Source organism: Mytilus californianus, unplaced genomic scaffold (assembly GCF_021869535.1).
Source record: "Mytilus californianus isolate M0D057914Y unplaced genomic scaffold, xbMytCali1.0.p SCAF_6, whole genome shotgun sequence".
Classification (NCBI taxonomy): Eukaryota; Metazoa; Mollusca; class Bivalvia; order Mytilida; family Mytilidae; genus Mytilus; species Mytilus californianus.
The window spans coordinates 4,323,434-4,347,795 of record NW_026262712.1 but is presented as its reverse complement, the minus strand read 5'-3'; the positions used below and the strand labels follow the sequence as shown (position 1 = coordinate 4,347,795).

Genomic DNA, 24,362 nt, shown 5'->3' with positions numbered 1-24,362 from the left:
CTTTACCGATACGAACACCAACACCAACACCAACACCAAAACCAGTACTAACTTCAACAGGTATTCAGGTGATTGAAGAGTGGCCTGCTCTTCCACGGGTATGTTATCTGGTATCTTCTCTTATTAACACTTCATCTACCTCTAACACTGTGCATGTTCCTACCACCACGTCCTCATCTGTTCCAGCATGTACCATCTCACCAAATCCTGTTTGTGTCGCACCTACCTCCACTTCTAGCCGCTCACCCACTTCCACTTCTTACCGCTTGTCTACCTCCACTTCTATGTTCCGAAATTATAAATGTGTGCATGAATATGCTAGCGAAACAATTTCCAATTATATCTGGATTTCAATCAACAGGTTTAGCGCCTCTTTTTGATGAAGATAAACAGTGTTGGACAGAAAATTTCGGGACATTCACCAGTCAAGATACACCATGTGTGCAAATTCACCATACCGGAAAATCTCATTGGATTACATCTCTTCAGACTAAAAAGGATAGTGCCGTTTATGTGTTAGATAGTTACAGTAAAGATTTCAGATTAACACCATCGACAGAAATTCAGTTATCAGCTATTTATTCTCATGGAAAAAAGAACTTGCTTGTTAAATTACCTGATGTTCAACAACAAACAAATGGATATGACTGTGGTGTTTATGCTATTGCCAACATGGTGGAATATTGTCATAAAGAAAAACTCAACACTCAAAGACGTACGAAGTTTATTGAGAAATACATGCGACCACATTTAATATCGTGTTTGGAAAAAGGACATTTTACACCATTTCCTCAAAATACAACATCAAGTACAGACTTTGTTAGGATTTTTGCCAGAAGAATTGAGTGTAGTTGTCAGTGTGGTAAACCAGATGTTTTTGAGAACATGATTGGATGTGAAGCGAAAAGAGGACGGATCAGCTGTACTAAGTGGGTTCATCAGACATGTTCAGGAGTTTCAGAAGATTGGTACTGTGATGAACATCGCGATGCTTGAACATTGTATTGTATTGTATTGTATTGTATTGTATTGTATTGTATTGTATTGTATTGTATTGTATTGTATTGTATTGTATTGTATTGTATTGTATTGTATTGTATTGTATTGTATTGTATTGTATTGTATTGTATTGTATTGTATTGTATTGTATTGTATTGTATTGTATTGTATTGTATTGTATTGTATTGTATTGTATTGTATTGTATTGTATTGTATTGTATTGTATTGTATTGTGTTAACTCCTATATATTAGATATGAACGTTTTTCATTGTGGTAGGTAATCGTGACTAAATTGTTCTTTTCCATTTATCTTTATTGAACTCAATTTAATTGAATGTCTTCTTTTTTTCTGTTAGTGAAAATTGTGTGTATTAATTTATTTTATTTCTTTGTGATTCTAACATAATTGTAATTTATATGCTTGTATATACATCGTTTTTAAACAATACGAATCTCATTTCCTGCCTTTATATGACATGTATAATCACTCAATAACTAGATAAACAAAAAATAAATAATCAGATAGGAAAGAAAACATTCCAATTTGTGATTATAGTAATTAATATAGGTGTGATTTTATTTTAATGGTTCATATCACCTTCCTTTGCGTTTACTTTTATACAGTTTTTTTTTATTTATTATAATTGTTACATCAAGAAGAAAAAACCTTTCCATTTACTTAGTTATTAAAATCATTAATGTAGGTAACTAATTACATTTCACTTTTATAATTATTTAATTGGGTTTAATAATTCAATAATTAGTTTCATTAGTCACACTTATTAATCAAATCAAATGAAGTAGAGTTGTGATGAGGGGTAAACAATACTCACAGTCAGCAACTTGTACTCATATTTCCCCTATCTTTTCATTTAACAAAATTTATTTGCTTTGGATGTTGTGTTTTATGGATAAGATAAATATAAATTCAATGACAATATAAGGTAAGAACTAAAAACGTTTTTGTTTGTGTATTAAGTTTAATAAATTGAAGGTGGTTAGGTCAAGTTTTTATTTCGTATGAAATATTGTTTTCCAATTACTTTATAAAAAGTATTAAAAAGAAAACGTTATAATTTGACTTGGTTTCAAATAAGAACTCAATCATACCAACAATGTTACAAGTATTAGCACTTTTATATCGGTCAGGACATTAGTCACGACAAAGTCGATGTTGGTCAGGTCAAGTTTTTTTACCCTTAAAGTATTTTTTTCCCAATTCTTTTCAAATAAGTATTAAATCAATATTACTTTCTTGTCTGGTGTCAAATTTGAAGTCAATCCTTCCAAAGAAAAAAAGGAAATTAGCAGTTTTATATCGGTCCGGACATTAATCGCGGCAAAGTCGTAGTTGGTCAGGTCAAGTTTTCTTACTCTAAAAATTATTTTTTTTGCATTTTTTTCTTATATTTTTGGATTAAATGTTTTAATCTTCCTTGATATCGAATTTGAAGTCTATCCTGTGAATAATAAAAAAGTATTAAGCCGTTTCATATCGGTCAGGACATTAGTGATTTCAAAGTCGAAGTTGGTCAGGTCAAGTTTTCTAACTCTTAAAAATATTTTTTTTTATTTTTTTTCTTTTATTTAATAAATTAATGTTGTCATCTTGCTTGGTTCCAAATTTAAAGTAAATCCTTTAAATAATGAAAACGTAATTAGCATTTTCATATCCGTCAGGACTTTGTCAGGACATTGTCAGGACATTGTCAGGACATTAGTGTAACCCTTTCCACTTACGTCTTTTACCCTGTGTTTAACATTGTAGGTCAAGGTCGCAAAAGAATTTTACAGGTGTCAGATTCTCACTTTTAATTTTGTAAAATAATACTCCTATAACAACACTATCTGCATACAAGTAACCAATTACACTCTCTGCATTTACCGTGAATACAAAAATTATATCTTACATGATCAAAGACTTGAAAAAATCTAAATTATTACTTGATGTCCGACTTACTTGTTTTCTTCATGAATGGAGTGTTGTTTACGCAACCGTATTTACCTTGTATATTTCTTCTTGTGTAATACAAACGGAAATCTTACAAAAGCTGTTGTCAAAGTATAATCATAAAAGAATGTATAATCGTAACCTAGAGTAGGAAGTGCATGTATCCTGATCCTAAAGGTTAAAATTGACACTATACTTGTCTCTCTCTACTAGTTTTTCCCTCTTATGATACACCATTGCTCATGGTAATTTCTCGCAGTACTTTACAATATTTATTTAGACGCAAGATCGGGATTCAGGGCTTGTCAGTTCTTGAAATCGCCTTGATCTATCCGTATACACCCCTACAATTTGTGCTGTTGCTTCACAGGTTTCTCTCTTTGGTGGTCAGTCAGGGGACTTAAGGCTAAAAAAAAAAAAATCTGTGTTTCCGGTAACATCATTTTGTCAAATAGGGTCGGTAGGTCGGATTTTTTTTTTTTTTTTTTGACATTGTTAACGAAATCCGGAAAATTATCATGGTTTTTCCAAGTCTGTGTCCGTAATTAGTTTCAAATACCGTAAGTGCGGCCATTTGCAATGTTTTTTGAAGCACCTGCTGTGCAAATTTCTTGGATTTTAACCTATTTGGAATACCTTTTGACATAAATAAAATGTTTTACTGGCTTTCTGTGCAGTTAGATAAATAATTATGTCGATTAACAGAAGCCTGTGTCAAAAACAGGGTCGGTTCATACCAATTTTTTTTTTTTGAAGATCCAATAAAAAAATTAGGGTCGGGGCTAAAAAAACAGGGTCGGTCGGGTTACCAGAAACACAGATTTTTTTTTCTCGGACTTATTTAAGTAGCAAATTCGAAGTTTTGTCACAAATTGTGATTTTGTAGTTTTACCAAAATTTTAAACACATAGCTTTAGATAATATCTTTTCAATAGTAAAATTGTCTAGTCTAGTGATTAATTTGTACTACTTAAATAGGTGATTATTAAAGAAAGACAACTCTTACTTCCAACCTTTATGTACATAATGTTACTTGAATCAGTGATTTAGAAAATCACTCATTTAAGTAAGTCTCCTGACTGGTGGTGACAGTATTGATCATATGTCTAGTGGAATATTCAGTATTTCCAGTTGTCTTATCATGTCTTATCTTTCCTGTTGGTGTCTTGGGCAGTATATAAAGTAGTGTTATGTTGTCTGTTCTTTGCCGCATGCATTCACTCTATGACTATGTTGTGAGGGATTGACCTATTTTGTTTCTGTATCCATTCAATCTGCTGTAGCTTGTTTTCAATTCTGACAATTGGGGGGGGGGGGGGGGGGGGGGTGGTGGTGGTGGTGGTGGTGATGTGTCAGGTTGTACACCCCCCCCCCCCCCCCCCAGTAGGTACCAGAACGAAAAGTCATCTCTCAGTTTCACAAATTGTCCAATTACTTTGCCATTTCAGTTTTGTAGCCTGCACTTACATCTGATAATGTTATGATATTAAGTTGGTTGTTTAACGATGAGGCCCCCTTTCCAGTATATTTTGCCAAATTGTCTGCTATCTCGTTCGTGGCTATATTGATTAGCATGACCTGGGATCCAAGATAGGGTTGTTAGTATGCCGTGTCTCAAGAGTGTCCTCATGCCTTCTCTAATGTCTGTTATTGTGTCAATGTTTGAATGGTACTGTAGCTTGAAGATTTCAATTTAGAGTTAAGATGCCTACAGCAGTCTGGCTATCTGATAGTATTTTGACCTCAGAGAACTAGTCCTTAACTGTTGTAACGCAGTGCTCCAGAACCATTAGGATAGCTACATGTACAAGTTTGGCAAATAGTATTGATCCTCTGCTAGCTACTGATGCCTTGGCTATTTCCAGAATATATTACTGCCTATGCCCCACATGGTCCTGGGTTACCTGGTACATGAACTATATAAGGGGTGTGGAAATGCTATGCCCGACTTGCTCGACTCATACATTTGAACAACCGGACAAGTACTAAATACTACTATACTATAGTAATTTTTTTTTATCTCGGTTGCCCGTGTACAAGTAAAATAAAAATTCTCTGGACAAAACTAAATTTAATTAAAAAATACAGAATTACTTTCACAACTTATTTATACAGTAATATGTATTACCATGATTACTCTATGTAAAAGTAACCAATGATCAACAATTGAAAAAACAGAAGTAAGTCAAAATATCAGTGTTCATGGCGACAAGTATTAAAAAACCTGAAAATAAATCGATAACCAAAATTAAAAAGATAAGTACTAGTATGCAAATCTGGGTCTCATAAACATTGCATTATTTTTCTCAATTGACCAGGTTTCATCCGCCTTCAAACAGAAGCATTATTTTGATTTTTCATGACTAAGTTTTATCAAGATGAATAAATACTAGCTGCGGAACCGTAGCTCTTAGGTCGGCCCAAAAATTAAAAAAAATTACAATAGGACCTACAGATGACAAGAATAAAAATAACAATGAAGAAACGAAGAAAAAAAATGAAATAAAGACAAGCCAGTAGGAATACGTCAAAGAGAAGTTCAAACGTCGTGGCTTATAAATTTCACCAGGCTCTACAGTGAAGAAACTTCTGAACATAAATTAAATTGTTGTACAATTTGTAGGAAACACCAACAACTTGATGATCAAAATCTTACTCAATTGATGGCAAATTAATAGATAGAAGTGACTCTTTGGTGGCCCATCAATGTTCTGCAAAACACCAAGCTTGTCAGATGAAAGAAAATAGTAAAAGTAAACAGGTGTCGGAGGAAATTGACAAAACGTTAGTTGCCTTCTAGATTTATTTGGTTATTTTGCTTTTGGGTTTCAGTCTCATTGTTAATCTCATACCTCCTTTTATTTATACACAAACAAACAAACATCATTTATATTGCAATACAAAACAGTTTTAAGAATCGTACAAGCTTACAGTAATCTACCTGAATATTTAATGGGAAATTCAGAGCAAGTAAACTACTTGAATATTTAATGGGAAATTCATGGCCAGTAACTTTTTTTTCCAGACAAATAAAATTTACAGTTGAACTTGCCCAGGGAAAAGTGCTCACACCAAATATTTCTACTCTTCTGTATTTTCAAAATCTTGAAATAAGTTGTACACCATAATTCAGTCAGAGCTCAGACATAAACAAGTCGATTTTTGTTTTTGACTTACATAAGTCAAAAATGTATTTATTATAAAAATGTACTTTTATTTTAGACTTATTTAAGTCAGAAAATGACAGACTTGTTTAGGTCTATTTGTGTTTATGAAAAGACTTAATTTTAATTAGTGGCCAAAGTGCACCATCTATAGCATCATAAACCTGTGTGAGAGTTCACAATGACCCGAGCTATCTATTTTTATTATGCCCCCGCTGTAGCGGTGGGGGCATTAAGTTTTACCCTTGTCCGTCTGTACGTCTGTACGTACGTCCGTACGTCCGTCCGTACGTCCCAAAATTGGTTTCCATTCTCTAACTTGAGTTTGCCTCAACCAAATGTTATGAAACTTATACACGATGCTTATTACCACAAAACACAGATCAAGTTTGAATTTTGGTGGCGTCACTTTAACCGTTCTAGAGTTATGCCCCTTTATAAATGGAAAAATTGCAAAATTTAGTTTCCGTTCTCTAACTTAAGTTTGCCTCAACCAAATGTTATGAAACTTATACACAAGGCTTATTACCACAAAACACAGATCGAGTTAGAATTTTGGTGGCGTCACTTTAACCGTTCTAGAGTTATGCCCCTTTATAAATGGAAAAATTGCAAAATTTTTAGTTTCCGTCCTCTAACTTAAGTTTGCCTCAACCAAATGTTATGAAACTTATATACAAGGCTTATTACCACAAAACACAGATCAAGTTTGAATTTTGGTGGCGTTACTTAAACCGTTCTAGAGTTATGCCCCTTTATAAATGGAAAAATTGCAAATTTTTTAGTTTCTGTTCTCTAACTTAAGTTTGCCTCAACCAAATGTTATGAAACTTACACACAATGCTTATTACCACAAAACACAGATCAAGTTGGAATTTTGGTGGCGTCACTTTAACCGTTCTAGAGTTAGGCCCCTTTATAAATGGAAAAATTGCAAAATTTTTATTTTCTTCTAAATATCAAGTTATTTTTTAAATTGGAGTTATCTTCCTTTGTCCATGACTACAATCAATGCTTTATACAATGCAATGTTTGATTTTGACTTCCACTGATAAAACACAGATCAAGTTGAATTTGGGTAGTGTCACTTTAACCATTATTGAGTTATGCCCCTTTATAAATAGAAAAATTGCTGAATTTTTAGTTTCTGTTCTCTACTTAAGTTAGCCTCAACCAAATGTTATGAGACTTACACACAAAACTCAGATCAAGTTCAAATTTGGGTAGCGTCACTTTTACTGTTCTTCAGTTATGTCCCTTTATAACTATATGATATGCAAGCGGGGGCATCATCTGTGTCCACATGTGGACACTATCCACATTTATCAATTATCTAATTGAACATTTTTACTTAACATAGATTATTTTCCTCATTTTGTGTGATTACAGATGGTTGCATTGTAAAGTAAATAAACATTATCTCCGATTTTTTAGACTCTCATGCATATTTTTCCTTAGAAGACAAAGCATTGTCTTTCAATGTTGTCATAATTTCATGTAGATGCATGACCTTTTTATAAATATGTATGGTTTTTGAAGTTGGCCAATTTTGGTAACTTATTGACTTGAAGGAGTCAACATTTGCAACTCTTTAATTTAGGTCAAATATTTCTTGCTTAACACTAATTGACTTATTGAAGTCATAATTTGTCTTAAATTAAAGGGAGACAAATCTTGAAACCTTCAAATTTAGATCTCTATGAGTCAAAAGCAGATTTAGACTTGTTTATGTCTGAGCTCTGACTGTAATTTGTGAATGTTGTGTAACTGCTCCATAGAATTAGGGGGTTAACTCAGCCTTGGGTGATGCACTGGTAGGAAGATCTCTGGCTCAGTCGATTAAAGTGCTACCTTTACATCCCTAGATTGAGGGTTCGAATCCCGCTGATACCATGCATATATTTTCCAAATCTGGGACCAAATACATATAATATAAGGTTCATCATAACTATTAAACAAGCAGGACAACTCGCCCCACTACCAAAATATCCCTTTAAAGTCAACTTGTCCCCACTCTTCACACATTATCAACACTTTCATGGCCCTAAATATCCCACAAACCTGTCCCACTGATGAAGAGAATGTTACCATGTGTGAAAAAAAAATCACAACAATGAGAACAAAAAAAAGTTTAAATTTTAAATATATTTTTACTTAAGATTTGCAATTGCTTGTAGGCAGAAACATTCGTATATATGAGTTGGGAGTGATTGAAATGATTCATTTCAGTGGTGGGTTGGCAGTGGGATTAGTTGTCTAAGATTAAAAAAAAAAAGACTGTGTTTTCTCTACAAAATTTACCATATTTAGTCCGAGTACTTGGAACCTAGACAAACTTGTGCAACATGAAATGTTTTTAAGCCTGGTAGCACCTAGATAAATAAAAGTTAAATCTATCTATTACAGTATAATTTTATGTGATCAAGATATAGGGAAGGGAAAAAAAGTGTATACTTTTGTGATAATAGGTCAGAGGTCAAGGTCTTACTAAAAATTGAAAAATGGTTTCCAGATGGTACATGTAACTTGAGGAAACAACTACTGTGGATTCATCCATTTTCGTGGGTATCAATTTTCGTGGATAGAGAAAAAAAGACGTTTCGTGGTATACGTAAATTCGTGGATCGCTGATTACCAAAAAAAAAAAAATCCGTTACGTAGTTCTTGGATTTCTTTTTGACGATATACTAGAAGTGTTAGGAAAGTCAATACAATTTTGACGCTGATGTAAAATACCAATACCACTACAGGCTATAGTGGGGACCATCTCAAACTTTCATCACTATACACTCTGCTATCTAAATTGGACAGTATATAGTGCTGGGTGAATGGGTCCAAATGGGTCCATCCGTCCATTCTTTCGTCTATCTGTTCATTCATTGCTTCAAACCCAGATAGTAATAGACAATACGAATCACATATGGCTCATGAAAAGTGGTTTTGTTGAACATTGAAACGATGCGCAGCAAGACAACCTTCTTCCAAGAATTGGCAACAACTTGGAATTGGATTTCCCTCCAAACTGTGTTAATTTATGTGATAAGATTTATGCGAACCTTCCACCAATTGTTTCGCCATATAGGAGACACAAAATAAGACAAAACCGAAATAGGAAAAAAGAAAATGCAAAAAACTAAACAGAAGAGTTTCAGAATGTCAAGTTTATGTCGAACGTTTAAAAACATTTAGGGTTGTCGGAACTTTGTGGAGACATCCAAGACACGAATCAAGTTAAATTGTTGAATTTTGTGCTGGACTTGTGGAGAGGCAAACTGAGTTATATCACTGTTAAACATATTCTACTCATATCATTTAATGTATATATTTCGACTTGTGGCCGTAAAAATCTGTCATTCCCATTCTTGACCCTTTAGCTTACATATGTTTTTTTAAAGTTTTGTATTGCAATCCTAAATCAAACAAATACAAATGAATGTATGAAGATCTACGAGAGGCCAATGCACATCTTAAAATTTGGAGTCGACGTTAACCGTTCGCTTCATTTTGTATCAAGCACACCACAAAGCTAAACTATACTACGCCGGGTTACTTTTCAATGCAATTGCATTTTGAGAAAGTCCACACTTAAATCTTGTATCGGTTTTGGTATTTAACATCAGCGCAGTATTTAAATCCCTTTCCTAACACGTCTAATAAACAGTCATATAAGTAAAAGGTGTGAAAATAAATGTTCCTGTCATCAACAGTATTACCTACGGGCAATATCCCCATACTTAATCCTATTGATTTTTAATCACCAGTAAACCAAACTATGACACCGTAATTAACAACTTGCAGTTATTTTCCATGAACAGTTTTAATCAATTTTAAAAAGTAAATTATCACTGATATTCGATATATTTATTATTAATTTAATCAAAATACTTGTATCTTCTTTCAATAAAAACATGTGTTATGTTACAATGTTTATCGCTAGTCAACACTATACTAGAACTGTAAACATAAGCGGAAATAAACATCCGACTCCATAAACATTTCTCGGGATTATTCTTCGTTGAATTCTTAAATTCGTGGTTCGCTGTGACCCACGAAACCCACGGAAAATTGGTATACCACGAATAAAAATGAATCCACAGTATCATAAGTCAAATAAAAACAGACAAGACTATGGTCTAAAAGAAAAACAACGAAATGACATACAACATTAACAAACACTACATGAAAAACTTAAAATTGAGCAAACAAACCCCAGGAAAACCAGTGTTGAACTGTTCAACTCATGTGATCTGGAAAGGTAAGAAGTTCCTGCATCACTAATCGTAATGGCACCTGTCATGCTATCCAATGCAAGTTAAAATACAGTGATATGTCTATAAGTCAACTCATATGGTATTTTAGTTTTGAAAATTGATTGAGAACTTGGCTTAGGGCCATTCCATTGTACATGTTTGGGAGAAGTGGTGCATACTGAATATAGAACCTATGAATAAGAAAAAAAAATCACAGAGATATTTATTAATGCAAGTTTTGTTTTATTTTTTGTAGTAAAAAATGGCAGCAAGGGCAACAAAGGACTGGCGTCTGGACTGTAAAGTATATATTGGTGATTTAGGTTACGGTGCTGCTAAACAAGAAATAGAAGACATGTTTCAGAGATATGGACCGCTAAGAAATGTATGGGTTGCTCGAAACCCTCCAGGTTTTGCATTTGTTGAATTTCAAGATCCCCGTGATGCTGAAGATGCTACGAAGGCTCTTGATGGCACGTAAGTATTGGACCACTTAAGAATGTGTTGGCATGTTAGTTATGGGACACCTTTCAAATGTTTTCTGTTCAACCATCTGTTTGAGTGGAAGTGGTTCAAATTGTTTGATTGGTGGTGATCGAATCACATTGTAGTGGTCAATGTCCCTAAAGACTCTTTGTTGATAATTAATTTATATTGAATGCAATACATGTATATGTTTATATGAATGCAAGATGTATGTACAAAAAATAATTTAAATTGTTCACCTTGTAACCCCACATATATATAAGACCACAAATTCATTTACTAATGAAAATTATATAAAAAGCTATAAAAAAATGACAAAATCAAGTAAAAAAAGTTGTCATTGTGCATGCCCAAATAACAAGAATTGTAATGTTAGTCATGATCAAACTCTGAAAAAATGTAATTTTTTGAGATTTAGTCAACAAGAAAAGCAAAATAAAAAAACAAACTTTTAATATATATTTGTAAGTACTTTGCAGTAATTTACGAGTGTTGTTGTGTTTAATATTGATTATTTTTTACTTCTTCAAAGACAACTGTATCCACATGTTTATTACCCTACTGCACAATCACAACTCCATATACAACTATATATTTTTGTAACGTCAATAGGCAGGAAACAAATATATATACAATAAACCTAAAACTTCTCCATTGCATTAAACGTTAACATTATTTTACAGGAGAGTAAATGGTAGAAGAGTAAGAGTAGAAATGTCATCAGGGAAATCCCGCTGGGGCAAAGACGGTCCTCCTAAACGTGGAGGAGGGTATAGGGATGACTGGAGACAAGGTGGTGGCAGAGGAGGTGGTTATAGTGGAAGAGGTCGTTCAAGGTAGATAACTCCAAACATATGTCATTGTATGATTTAATTGTTACAATCAGAGAATTTCCTGTAAATCAGAAAATTTGGACACAAATGTAGGCTAGTTTTTGTCATATTTGTTCTTTCTTTATTTTTTGTCAATTTATATAAAAAAAACGTATTTATTAGACACACACATAATGGAAAAGGATATTATTCCTTGTCATAATGTTTACATATCCTACAGGGCTAAATGAATGCATGCCACTAAAATGTTGACGTATAAGTGTAACAAGTATGTAAACCAAACATGAAAGTGTATTGTATAATGAATATAAAGGGGCATTAGCTGTCCAAATCATGTTCACCCTTTGAATCAAATTCTCATAACTGATTTATAACATACTAAAATGTATATCCAAATTACAAAAAGTCTAAAATAAACAATTAAAAATGTTTGTACTTGATACTATGTACAAGCATTTCGTGTGTATTTTTGTCTAGTCATCTAATTAACCACTGAGATGACATCTGAAGACTGCTGACGGTCATATAATCCGATATAATAAACATAAATTTAAATAGATAGCGACCACATGCCATTTGGTTTTTCTAGGTCTGTTTGATTTCATATTGTAGGTTAAAAAGTAAGTTTCTTTTTACCTGTATAAGAATGATTTTTTTTGTGGATTGCATCACTCAACCAAATGGTTCATCCTTGTTTCACCTTCAATGTTGACATTCTTTTCCTTTTAATAGCTGAATACATGCGTAACCCATCTCCAGCTAAGGTGTTAAATTGAAAGTCATATGAATACAGATTCAATGAGGTCGTTTATTCACTTCCAAGTGAATGATTCATCAGCGATGTTTCTAAGCTTATTTTGAAAAAATTGAACCCAGCTGACTGCTGAAAGTTTTTATGATTTCACTATTTCACTTTTATTAATGATTGAACCAACAAAAATCATATTTTTTTTTTCATATCTCATAGCTAAGGGCCCTTTAAGTAGTTATTGGTTAATTTGAATGCTTATAAAAGATTGATTAATTGAAATTTATCAAAACAATGTTTGGTTTTAATACTTTATGTGTAAATGGTCAGGGTTTCCAATCGACAGTCCTTCTGTATTCAGTACTTAGAATTAACAAAGATAAGACGAAACTTCCTTTCAATGAATTATACGATTGAAAATATTTGTATTTTGATTTGTTTAATTAGTTATCAAAGGTACCTGTTTATAATTTAATACGCCAGATGCGCGTTTCGTCTACATAAGACTCATCAGTGATGCTCAGATCAAAATAGTAATAAAGCCAAACAAGTATAAAGTTGAAGAGCATTAAGAACCCAAAATTCCAAAAAGTTGTGCCAAATACGGCTAAGGTAATATGTCTGGGAAAAGAAAATCCTTAGTATTTCGAATAATTCATACTTTTTTAAATTGTTAATACTGAGTACTGACTGTTTTTATGCAGGCCAAACCTGTTTCAGAAAAAATATTGACAACTCAAATATTTTTTATTAATATTTGTGTTGAAGAAAGAGATAAAAGAAAAAGCACACATATAAGTGTTGAACAATATACTTGTATTCTTTTTTAGAAATACATTGTACTCAAAATGACATATATATTAAAACTTGTTCGTATCAGAAATTTCATGTAACTTGTATCACAATAACTTTATCACACGACTGTAAAGAGAAATATTTGATTTTTTATGTTTTTGTATAATTTTGTTTAAACTATGTGCAAATCAATTTACTATGTAAAATATCTGTGATTTCTTCTTTCAGCACATTGATGATTTAAAATATATTATTACATTTTGTGTTTTCTGACACCACTGTGCATGACTTGAATTGTGTAGAAATTTACGTGTATTTTGTATTTATTAATGTGATGACTGAACCCTTTACAGGGCCTCTCTCTTTGTCTTCAAACAAGTCATCAGGCAACACATCAAATCACAACCTCCTCACGTCTCAACGTTGACATCTTATCAACTGTAGCTCTGGGTCAACGCTATCAACAAGACCATGTAACAACTGACTCCTCAGCCAACGCTTTTTCAGCAAAGTTTGATTGACAGATACCAAATCTGTCAATCATCTCTAATAACAACAAGCACCTCTAATATGGGCTCTCAGCTTCATCTCTTGACCACACCCTGCTAATGCATGGGTTAAAACATGGAAAAATTGTCACCTCATCTGACATTATCATCATGGATTAGGGTACCAGTTCATGTAAATTATAATTTTTTCAGCAGAAGAAAGTTTTAGTGTGTTTTGAATCTAACAAAGTTAGTCCTGTTTTGGTTGCCTTACTAACACTCATTTGCCATGGTAAAATAACTTGATGCAGAATCTTTGGTTGACGATGTTGACAAAATGAAATTGGCAACATTTCAGCACACATTTGTTGAAAGATCATGGATCAATGAATTAGTTTGAGGCAAATGCAATGTATGGATATGTTTAAATTTAAAATGTATTTTACAACTCAATAGAGACTTGCCAAATTCTCCCAAAATCTTTAATATAGGACAAAATACACTATCAATTATATTGTTATAGCCTGTTTTATTTGGTATATTTCACTGTATCTGCATCAAGTTTATTCATGATGATGCCATTGTTATATGTGTTTTAGTTATTTTCCAGTTATTTATTTTTTTATTTATTTAGGTACTAATTGAAGTCATATGAAACTTCAAATTTAAAAAAAAGTTGAATATGTTTTATATACTTGAATAGCAGTTTTACTATAAAACAAGTGTACATTAACGTTCTTGTAAAAGAAAATCCTTTATATTATCAATATCTTCATAAATGTACTGCTATTGAATTATTGTCCTACCTGACACTTATTCGCTGGTATGTTCCCATATGTAGTGACCTTATCTATGAGACCTCTCGTTAGAACTTCTGCCTCTGCACAGGGCAAGTGCAAGGGTAAAAATGTGATGAAGAAAGTAAACAAACATGCACTGGAAGGTGAATATCAATAACTGATCTTAAAGAATTTAATACAACATATCAATTAAAAACTGTTATCGAAAAGTTTAATTCATAAATGGGAATGCATGGAAAATATAAGAAAAAAATATCATGGCTCTATCAATTCTTTATTTGTCACATGCATCACATGATCTGTATTGATTGTTTATCAATGTTACCATGGTTACAATCTGTTAAACTTTGGCAACAAACTTGAAAGTTAATTATCTTGAGATCAACAATCAAAGAATGAAATATTATTTGTTGATAATACATGTATGTTAATTTATAGATTCATAATAAATATAAAATATATGCATGCTATGTTTGAATAGTTTTGAAACATTGGAATTTAAAGAAACTCGTTTCATATGACTTTAACTTAATTGTTAGTTTGGGAGAGGATTTCGTTTCACAGTTAGGCCTATTCATGAAATATATCTGAAAATGTTGGTTTCATTATGGAAGTAATTTGCTGTGTTGGTATTTTGGGCATAAATTAGCAAGGTATCTGTTATCAAGAGGATACAGATATTGTTTATACATGTATTTTGATATTTATATAGATAAACATATTTCCTTTATACATGCACATAATTTATAAAGAAGCATCTGTAAGGGGTTTTCAAGGTAAAGTTACATGAACAGATTGGTTTGCACAGTGTAAAGTTGTGCGTATTTATATCCCTTTGGGTTTAAATAACCTTGAGGTAGAGGGATAGAGTTTATAGTTTTATCATCAACAATGATCAAGGTTCTGTTTGAATAATGACAATTAAAAAAAAAAAAATTAAAAATGAACTTTTTTCGACACTGTTGGTAAAAAGATAATGCATTAATGTTATTACACATCCATGGAAAAAAGAGGCATAAGCTATCAAAGGTGCACTTTTTAATTTAATTTAATTTTTTAGAAAGTAACTTGCCCTCCTGTTATGTACATATTTCATAACACAGATATCATGTATAAAATAACAATAGACAACTTTCAAGTTCGATGCATTTCCGTCAAAAAATCTGGTTTTAGTGAACATCATTCGTGCGTTTAGGGGCATCATCACTTCCGTTCCAATGTTGAGCGAGTGGTTGGAAAACTATAATGCTATATTGCACGAATTATTCGGCAAATTAAATTCTCATAATTAACAATCAGCACTGCTGTCATTAGGGAATTGTGATTAAGTACTTACAAAACAAACATTATTTCTAGTTTATCCTGCACAATGACGATCACTTAGACACTTGATGAACGTTAATAGTGCAGGGATACAGGCGATCCCCTCTATCTGGTAAATGACGTCATAAAGGCACTCATAATTGACGAGTTTTTTCCGGTGAAGGATGAACTCGAAAGTGGTCTATTGCTTTTAGTTTTCAATCTCAAATCAATGATTTGTACCACTTTTTCTACTACATTAGAACAATCATTCAATCTGTTAAACAAAAGAAAATAATGATATGGTAGGAAAATAACTTTGAAATGTTTACTTTGTTCTAGAAGCTTTCCAGGTTGTGGTTAGTGTTTCTTAGTGATAAGAAAATGCCTTTTCAGGAGTAAGCTTTCCCTAATAAATCTTGAAATTTGTACATCTGATTGTGTTGCAATTATCTTGCCTTTTTATGAATGTAATCTATTGATGGAGCGTTTGTGTTTAGTCAGTCTCTATTTTATACTTTTTGCAGATCTCCTTCTCCAAGACGCAGGGGATCACCATCACCAAGGAGACGAGGACACAGTGATAGTCGCAGCAGGTTTGTATAATAGATGTTTTATGATTTTTCATGGATATAGTGCAAAATTTCACAGATCAGGAAACTGCCTCAGGTGTCTCTTGGTAGCATACTCTCATACACTGTTGTAGGTCGGAGTTTGATCCCTCTCAATGTCAAAACAAAATATTTGCTGACTTTTTGCCAAACTTGCAGCAGGTATAAGAGAAATATCTGTCAGCTCAGAGTCAGAATAATGTGTCCAGGTAGGGTTACATGTCTTCTAGTGGAATGTTACCTTACAAACTAGTAAATTAAAAATATTAATGTAGCTCTTGTAAAAAGTAGGTTCATAGTAATATCACATTAGTATTAATAGTAGCTATCTGTCTTGTAGAAAACTTTCACAGATGGTAGGATTATTTGCATCATATTTTCCTGAAAATACTATATCGCCATTTTGATTTGACATATTTTTCTAATGTAAGGCAATGACACCTGAATGAAACCACGTGAACACATCAATATGTGACTGTTTACAAGAAAGTATTTGTACCTATCATTTTTGTCATTTTGTGTAGTCAACTATACTAAATCATCATTTTGATTTGACAATGGTTTCTGCGGTTAACGGACTTTGACAATCTGTTGCCTATATAAGCATACTCACGGAACAGCGACAATGGACTTATCTAGTTTTGTCCTAGTAAATCTAACTTTCTTTTTCTTCCTGTCCTTTCTCCTTAGATATAAATAAGACATTTTGTAAAATATAAAAACCAATATTAAATTGATCACTTTTCTATTGTAGGTCAAATTCACCTTACAGAAGAAGGTCAAGGTCACCAGTGGACAGAAGGTAGAGTATCATGGTAGTAAGCTATATTTTGTAGGATTCATGGAATTATATATATACAGGTTGTTCCTCATTGTCGGTAAAGTGGTGCTATCCATTTCTTCACGTTCTCATTTGTTTGTCCATTTGCTCATATAAATAAGGCGATGATAAGAGAGAGAATTGTTCATTTTCTCGTATAAATTAGACAATAGCAAGAGAGAGAAATGTCCATTTGCTCATATAAATAAGGGAATAATAAGAGACAGAAAAGCTCTACTGAAAAAAAATTCTGAAAGACATAAAAAGGAAATTTTTTTAGTTTTGTCAATCAAATATAACCAATGCATAGGAAAACTGAGAAAATACATAATCAAACAAGCATATCTTACAGAAACATGTGATTTGCGATAAGATTTTAGACATAGAAACCGACTATAGCTTATAAAAGGCACAAACATTTAGCAGATTTGCTTACTTCAAATAAAATAAGAAATTAGAAACACAGGACAATCCCTGATGATGGCAGTCCTATATTTAAAACTCATTAAAGAATATATACAAAGCTGCCGAACACTACATTAGTGTAAGGTTAATACAAACAATTATATAGACAATAACTGTTTAGTGTCTTTAAATATCAGCTGTATTTGTACGAGGCTAAGAAACCGGTGTAATGCGAGCTTCAGCGAGCTATTACTCCTGTTTCGAGCAGAGTACAAATACAACTGATATTTAAAGACACTAAACAGTTATTGTCTTTATCCTTCAATTAAATTTGTACATTTTTCCCATCCCAATCGATGAATTTGTTTTTGAAAGAAATCGACATGACTTCAATGCGGACCGCAATGAGGACCCCAAATTGAACTGTGACGTAAACAGTAATTTGACATAACCGTTCGCTCGCAACAGAAGCAGGATACCAGGAGACTATATATACGTCTAGTATACGTATATCGCTTCGTGTTATCTGTACACCTGTATTAGTATAGTAGAAAGGTCGATTGCAGGATAAATAAATTTATCCAGTCAGTTCCAGTATTTTACCAAAATATATATTAATACCTCATGATTGAGGTATTTTCATTCAACATTTTTTTTAAAATAAAGTTTGACATGAAGTATATAAAGATGACGGAATGCATGGATGTTGGGCTCCATTTGAATTTAAAATGTTTTGTCCCACTGAGGTAAGAAGTTTGAGCCCTGCTCGGGGTAGGTGTGTTGGACACTTATCTGAATTGACTAGGATTGGAAGTTTTCTTGCCAAAGGTTGCTGGTTATGCACAGGTACTTCATCTTCCTACATCAATAAAAACTGGCTGCCATGATGTATCCAAGAGTGATATAAGTACCCTTAAAAATCAATCATTTTAAAATCAAAATTGATTATTGTCAGTTTTATTGTAAGAAAATGCAAAATGTTTTTGCCATTTTTTTTTTTTTTTTTTTTATCTAGAATACATTTCATACTGAAATAATGTGAAAAGTAACAATAAAATTTTTGTTTCAGAAAGGACTGGTGAAGATCATAAACAGTAATTTAGTTTGACAGTCAACTGATAAAGACAGATTGCTGTTATCATTTTAGTCAGAATATATGATATTTTAATGTTCGCATCTAAATTGAAACCTCAGAGATGTTGAATTGTTCCAGTTTTTTTTTTTTTCTCAAGAAACCTGTAAAAGAACATTTCTATTTCAAGAATGTTATGGAATTACTTTCTTACTGGACTTCAACTTATCTTTCAAGAAGTTTTTTTTATTATCTTTATTTTTTATATGAAAAAGAAGTAAAATAAAAATGGCCTCACCATGGGGCCAAACTTAAGGTGTAACAAAATAAATTCAAATGCGTACACATTCTAACAAAGGTCATGGTAATCTGTATATGTGACAAATATTGTTGAGGACAAACCTTTTACACCACGGAACAAATAATGTGTTAGACCCATCAGTCTGTTAGTCATTCCGTTCATGAACTTTTGTAGATAATTAAGACATACTACGGTGATGTGCATATCGACAGGAAATTATGATTCAACATTTTTCTAGGAGTTATGACCCTTTGAACTTAGAATTTTGGCCAAAATATACTACTGCAACAGTTTGTCATCGCAATTGCTTCGAAACCACACAACAGAATTTCATCATGAAACTTTGTAGATAAGAAGGACATACTATGTTGATGTGCATATCGACAGAAAATTATGATTCAATTTTTTTTCTAGGACTTAAGCCACTTTGAATTTAGAATTTTGGCCAAAAGTTACTGCTGCAACAGTTTGTCATCGCAACTTCTCTGTAACCAAAGTTCAGAGTTTTATGAAACTTTGTAGATAATTAGGACATAATATGTAGATGTGCATATCCACAAGAAATTTTAAGCAGTTGACTTTTGTAGGAGTTATGAGTCGTTGAAATCTGGTGAGATTTTGTTTCCCCAGTGAAAATGTAAGGGTGTGGGGTATGTAAGCATGCACACAAAGGCTCTTTAATTTAATTTAGGATAATATTGGGGTCTCCCACCAGTTTGGATCAGAAAACAATTGGTCTACATTTTTTATGATATAAGGAAACTTTGAGGCTGGAATGCAATTCTTTTGTAAAACTTTTAACAAAAATGAATAAAATTGAGAATGAAAATGGGGAATATGTCAAAGAGACAACATGAGAATGGAAATGGGGAATATGTCAAAGAGACAACAACCCGACCAAAAGGGAGGCAACAGCCGAAGGCCACCAATGGGTCTTCAACGCAGCGAGAAAATCCCGCACCCGGAAGTGGTCCGCAGCTGGCCCCTAAATAAAATGGTGTACTAGTTCAGTGAAAATGGACGTCACACTAAACTCCAAATCATACAAATGAACTAAAATTAAAAAACATACAAAGACTAACAAAGGCCAGAGGCTCCTGACTTGGGACAGACGCAAAAATGCGGCAGGGTTAAACATGTTTGTGAGATCTCAACCCTCCCCCTATACCTCTAGCCAATGTAGAATAAAGAAACACATAGCAATACGCACAGTAAAACTCAGTTTAAAAGAAGTCTGATTCCGATGTCAGAATAGGTAACAAAAGAAACTAAGCAAAATGACAATGATACACAAATTAATAAAGGACTACTAGCAGTTACTGACATGCCAGCTCCAGACCTCAATTAAACTGATTGAAAGATTATGTCTTCATCATATGAAAATCAAGTACAATCCCTCCAGTTAGGGGTTTAGTGTCATACTATCATAAAATATATGAGAAGAACATAACCCGTATCATGCCGACAACTGGTTTTAGAATAAATGTGTTTATTTCCGATGCAAAGACCCTATGAGAGAATCAATATTAATACCAAAATATGCAATCCTTAATGACCTGACAACAGTATCGTAACTATATCCTTTCCGAACAAGTCTGTTTAAAGGTTTGGTTAGCTTTTGAGGTGAATGCCGACATTTTTGTGCTTTGTAAAGAATATTACCATAAAATAAAACAATATGTGATTTTAACCTTGATAGTTTCCTGTTATTGGCTCGAAATTTTTGTACTTGACCATAAAATGGGAGTTATTTAATAAGATTAATTTTGTAACAAATATGTGTAATATTATATTATTTTTTTTTGGTATTTAGCAATCTTAAAAGTATGCCTTTTAAGTTTCTAAAAGCATTTTATAATTTTAAATTATGTCATTTTGTTTTCTTTCTATTCATATAATAATGTTCATTTACTGTATAATCCTTTAACAAGCTTGGTTACCTATAATTTGTATTTAAATTTTGAAATAGCTCAAAGTATGAGATAATTTCTGTTACATTTTGTAACAACAACCATACTGCCTTAAGCAATGATAGGTCAAAATAAGGGTATTCATTATTTAAGTTGAATTTATTTTTCATCAAAGACTTAAATTTCATAGAATACTCGAACCATTATTGATCTAAATCTTGTATCTTTTAAAATATTTAAATTTTTTTAAAGTTTATTTTTCCACTTTTATATTTAAGTCTCCCAAAAAAAGTTTGGGAAAACTTATTGTTTTTGCTTAGTTCTTATTATTTTTATTATGTCACCTGATCGACAATGTCGGGTGACATATTGCTATTCTTCTGTTTCTTTGTTATGGCACCCTCAACGGAGTTGTGGTGACGTATTGTTATTCTACGTTTTTTTTTCTTATTATTTTTCTTTCACACATTTTGTCCGCGCGATTTCTCGAAATCCAATGGACCAATGTTGATTGAACTCTACTATATTGAGGACCCCCATGTGAAGTTGTGCACGAAGCATGGAATGGTTCAAGATGGCGACCGTTTCCATAGAAACTGCAAAAATGTGAAAAATTTTCAAAATTCTAAATCCTTCATTATAAGACCCAAGTGAATGAAACTTTATGGAAGTGTTATCTGATATGCCGAGATGTGCATGCATTATCAAGAAGTTCCAAAATGGCCGCCAGTGTCATGGAAACAGGGCAAAAGTTTAACATTTAGCAATATTTGGAAAAATACATAAAAGCTGCATTTTCTTAAAGATTATTACATAGAGATCAATGAAACTGTATTGATATTAACATGGCATGTGCCAATGTGGCGTCTGCTTATGGAATTTTGGAGATATCAATCGTTACCATGGAAACATTAAAACTTTCAAAAAATTTGAAATGCTCCAAACTTTCTGAAAATTTACAGAAATGATAACTGGCATATGTAGATAAGATGTTCCACTTTGGAATTTCCAAAATGGCCGCCGTTACCATGGAAACAGCAAAAATTTCAAAAATTTCAAAATCCTCAAAACTTAATGAAACTTTACAAAAATGATAATTTGCATGTGTAGATGCGCTTTTTGACTTTAAAATTTTCGAAATGGCTGTCGGTCGCCTTGAAATGGGGGAAGTGTGCCATCCGTTATTGCTAGCAATTACCAATCTAGTTCTTCTTCTTCTTCCGCCGCTTTTAAATTTGAACTTGTCCGCATCCTTTCTCCAAAACCTCTAGTCAGATTAACTTAGGGTTTCACAATATGTTAGACTAACATGTCTAGTGGTGCAATCAGGTTTTTATTTGTGCAATTGGGTTTATAAAAGGGTACTTCGAGGGGCAAAAGGAAAGGAGGGGTTTACTATAGAATCCTATCGGATTTTATTTTTTTTTAATTTTCAAATGATTATAAATTGAAAACAGTTAGTGATAGACACAATCTTTATAATTGAAAATGTTCTAAATGATAAAGCACATTGAATGAAATAAAAGGTTAGTCCCAAGGGGTAACCCCCGACCCCCTGCCATTTGAGAAAGTTTTAATATTTTGTAAGTGGTCAAGATTCCCACCCCTAAACCATATATATTCTGATTATTCTGGTTAGTCATGCCAAGATCATTTGAATGATAAACACAGTTAGTCCCCAAAGGTCATCCCACCCCTGCCGTTTGAGAAAGTTCTAATATTTGTAAGTGTTCAAGATCCCCACCCCTAAACCATATATATGCTGGTTTGTCATGCCAAGATGATTTAAATGATATACATGGTAAGACCCAAAGGGTCATCCCCACCCCTTGTCATTTGAATATGTTCAAATATCTTGTTAATTGTCGAGATTCCCACCCCTAAACCATATATATTCCTGCTTGTCATGTCATGAAGATTTGAATGATATATAGGAGAGGTCCCCAGGGGTTCTCACCACCCCCAATGTTTAAATATCGTGTAAATGGTCGAGATCCCCACCCCTTAACCATATATATATATTCCTGACCGTCATTTCACGAAGATTTGAATGACATACAGGGTCAGTCCCTTGGCGTTACTGATGCATATCCCTTTACTTGACCAAACCAATTTGTACTGGACTTTGCCCAATGTCAGGCGACCATGGGAATGACCAATTATGGGAGACTTCGTAACAGCATCCTGTTACAATAATTTCATGTTATTTATGTTTCTCAAAATTAGCAGGTTTAAACATCTAATATTTTCATCAACAAAGGTTTTCTGAATTAACCATTTTACTTCATATTGTATGAAATTTATTTTGAAATTAGCTATTAGGATCATTTTATTTTCTTTGTACTACATATGCTCATAGATCATCATCATCTAGATTAAATGGAAATGAAAGAAATGATTTAATGATTTCAGGTGTTGTAAATATTTTTGCAGATGTGACTGACTAAAAATAAATATATTCTTTATATCTGTAATACACCTACACAAGTGTAGGTTGGAAATAATATTAGGTATTCCAAAATTATGCATAAATAGGTTGGTAGTGATATTAGGTATTCCAAAATTATGCATAAGTAGGTTGGTAGTAATATTAAGTTTTCCAAAATTATGCATAAGTAGGTTGGTAGTAATATTAGGTATTCCAAAATTATGCATAAGTAGGGTGGTAGTAATATTAGGTTTTCCAAAATTATGCATAAGTAGGTTGTTAGTAATATTAAGTATTCCAAAATAATGGTACTTGCGATTCAGTTTGACATATCTGTCAAAAATTCTTGTTTTATGAAATGACAATATTATTGCATACAACTTATAGAAAGTTTGCCTGTAACTCCAATAAGTCTGTTGATGATGAAATGCAAACCTCTCACGAGTCTTGACAACTTTTGTATAATACAGAGTATTGTTGATACCAAAACATATAAGGATACATGTAAAATAGCTGAGACTAGTCAAATGTCCTTGTGACGTCCAAGAAAGTCTTATAAAGTTATATCTCTGATAATATCAATTCCTCATTAAACCTAATGTTTGAATGTACTTATTTGTCTATTGGTTGTAAATTATGATTTTCATTTCATGAAATATAGTTATTTTAAACAGGTATAGTGTTGACATAATGAATACGTTCAACATTGTTTCGTATTGCCTCCTGAAATTCTAAAAATAGAAATTGAATTTAAAATGTCTTCTGATATATTGACGGATAAGATAAAGCCAGGTCAGTCATACATTGATGGTTATGTGTGTGTGCAATACAAAACATTCACTTGATTGGGCATTTTGCTGAATGTCCTTGTTTTTAGGCTCTGTCTATTCACAATACTAATTCCTAAAATGTTATACCAAATTGCAGTTTTCAAACTGATTCACTGGTATAACTTGTAGCTAGTAAAAGGTTGTTAGTATGAAGCAAGTGCAGGGTAT

The 24,362-nt window shown here is 32.7% G+C and overlaps 1 protein-coding gene across 3 annotated transcripts; it reads left to right on the top strand.

The window, feature by feature from the left end:
* The first annotated feature begins 2,745 nt into the window (after positions 1-2,745).
* Positions 2,746-19,041, top strand: LOC127706067 (RNA-binding protein 1-like). Of its 3 annotated transcripts, XM_052210523.1 has the most exons (7): positions 2,765-2,794; positions 5,575-5,735; positions 10,622-10,842; positions 11,535-11,687; positions 16,345-16,413; positions 17,183-17,230; positions 18,723-19,041. In XM_052210523.1, exons 3-7 carry the CDS (start codon positions 10,628-10,630, stop codon positions 18,733-18,735), a joined length of 498 nt encoding a protein of 165 aa, XP_052066483.1. In that variant the 5' UTR covers positions 2,765-2,794; positions 5,575-5,735; positions 10,622-10,627; the 3' UTR covers positions 18,736-19,041. The 3 variants fall into 3 exon arrangements, with proteins under 3 accessions (XP_052066484.1, XP_052066483.1, XP_052066486.1); XM_052210524.1 differs by lacking the exon at positions 5,575-5,735 and having other exon boundaries at positions 2,746-2,794; XM_052210526.1 differs by lacking the exons at positions 2,765-2,794; positions 16,345-16,413; positions 17,183-17,230; positions 18,723-19,041 and adding an exon at positions 13,581-16,338 and having other exon boundaries at positions 5,460-5,735.
* Positions 19,042-24,362: the final 5,321 nt, after the last annotated feature.

What these genes read in the sequence shown, in the direction of transcription:
- LOC127706067 (XM_052210524.1), top strand. Translation starts at nt 10,628, where the DNA reads ATGGCAGCAAGGGCAACAAAGGACTGGCGTCTGGACTGTAAAGTATAT. An exon ending in AGTGGAAGAGGTCGTTCAAG is followed by an intron (nt 11,688 to 16,344) that starts GTAGATAACTCC and finishes TACTTTTTGCAG; the next exon opens with ATCTCCTTCTCCAAGACGCA. An exon ending in CACAGTGATAGTCGCAGCAG is followed by an intron (nt 16,414 to 17,182) that starts GTTTGTATAATA and finishes TTTCTATTGTAG; the next exon opens with GTCAAATTCACCTTACAGAA.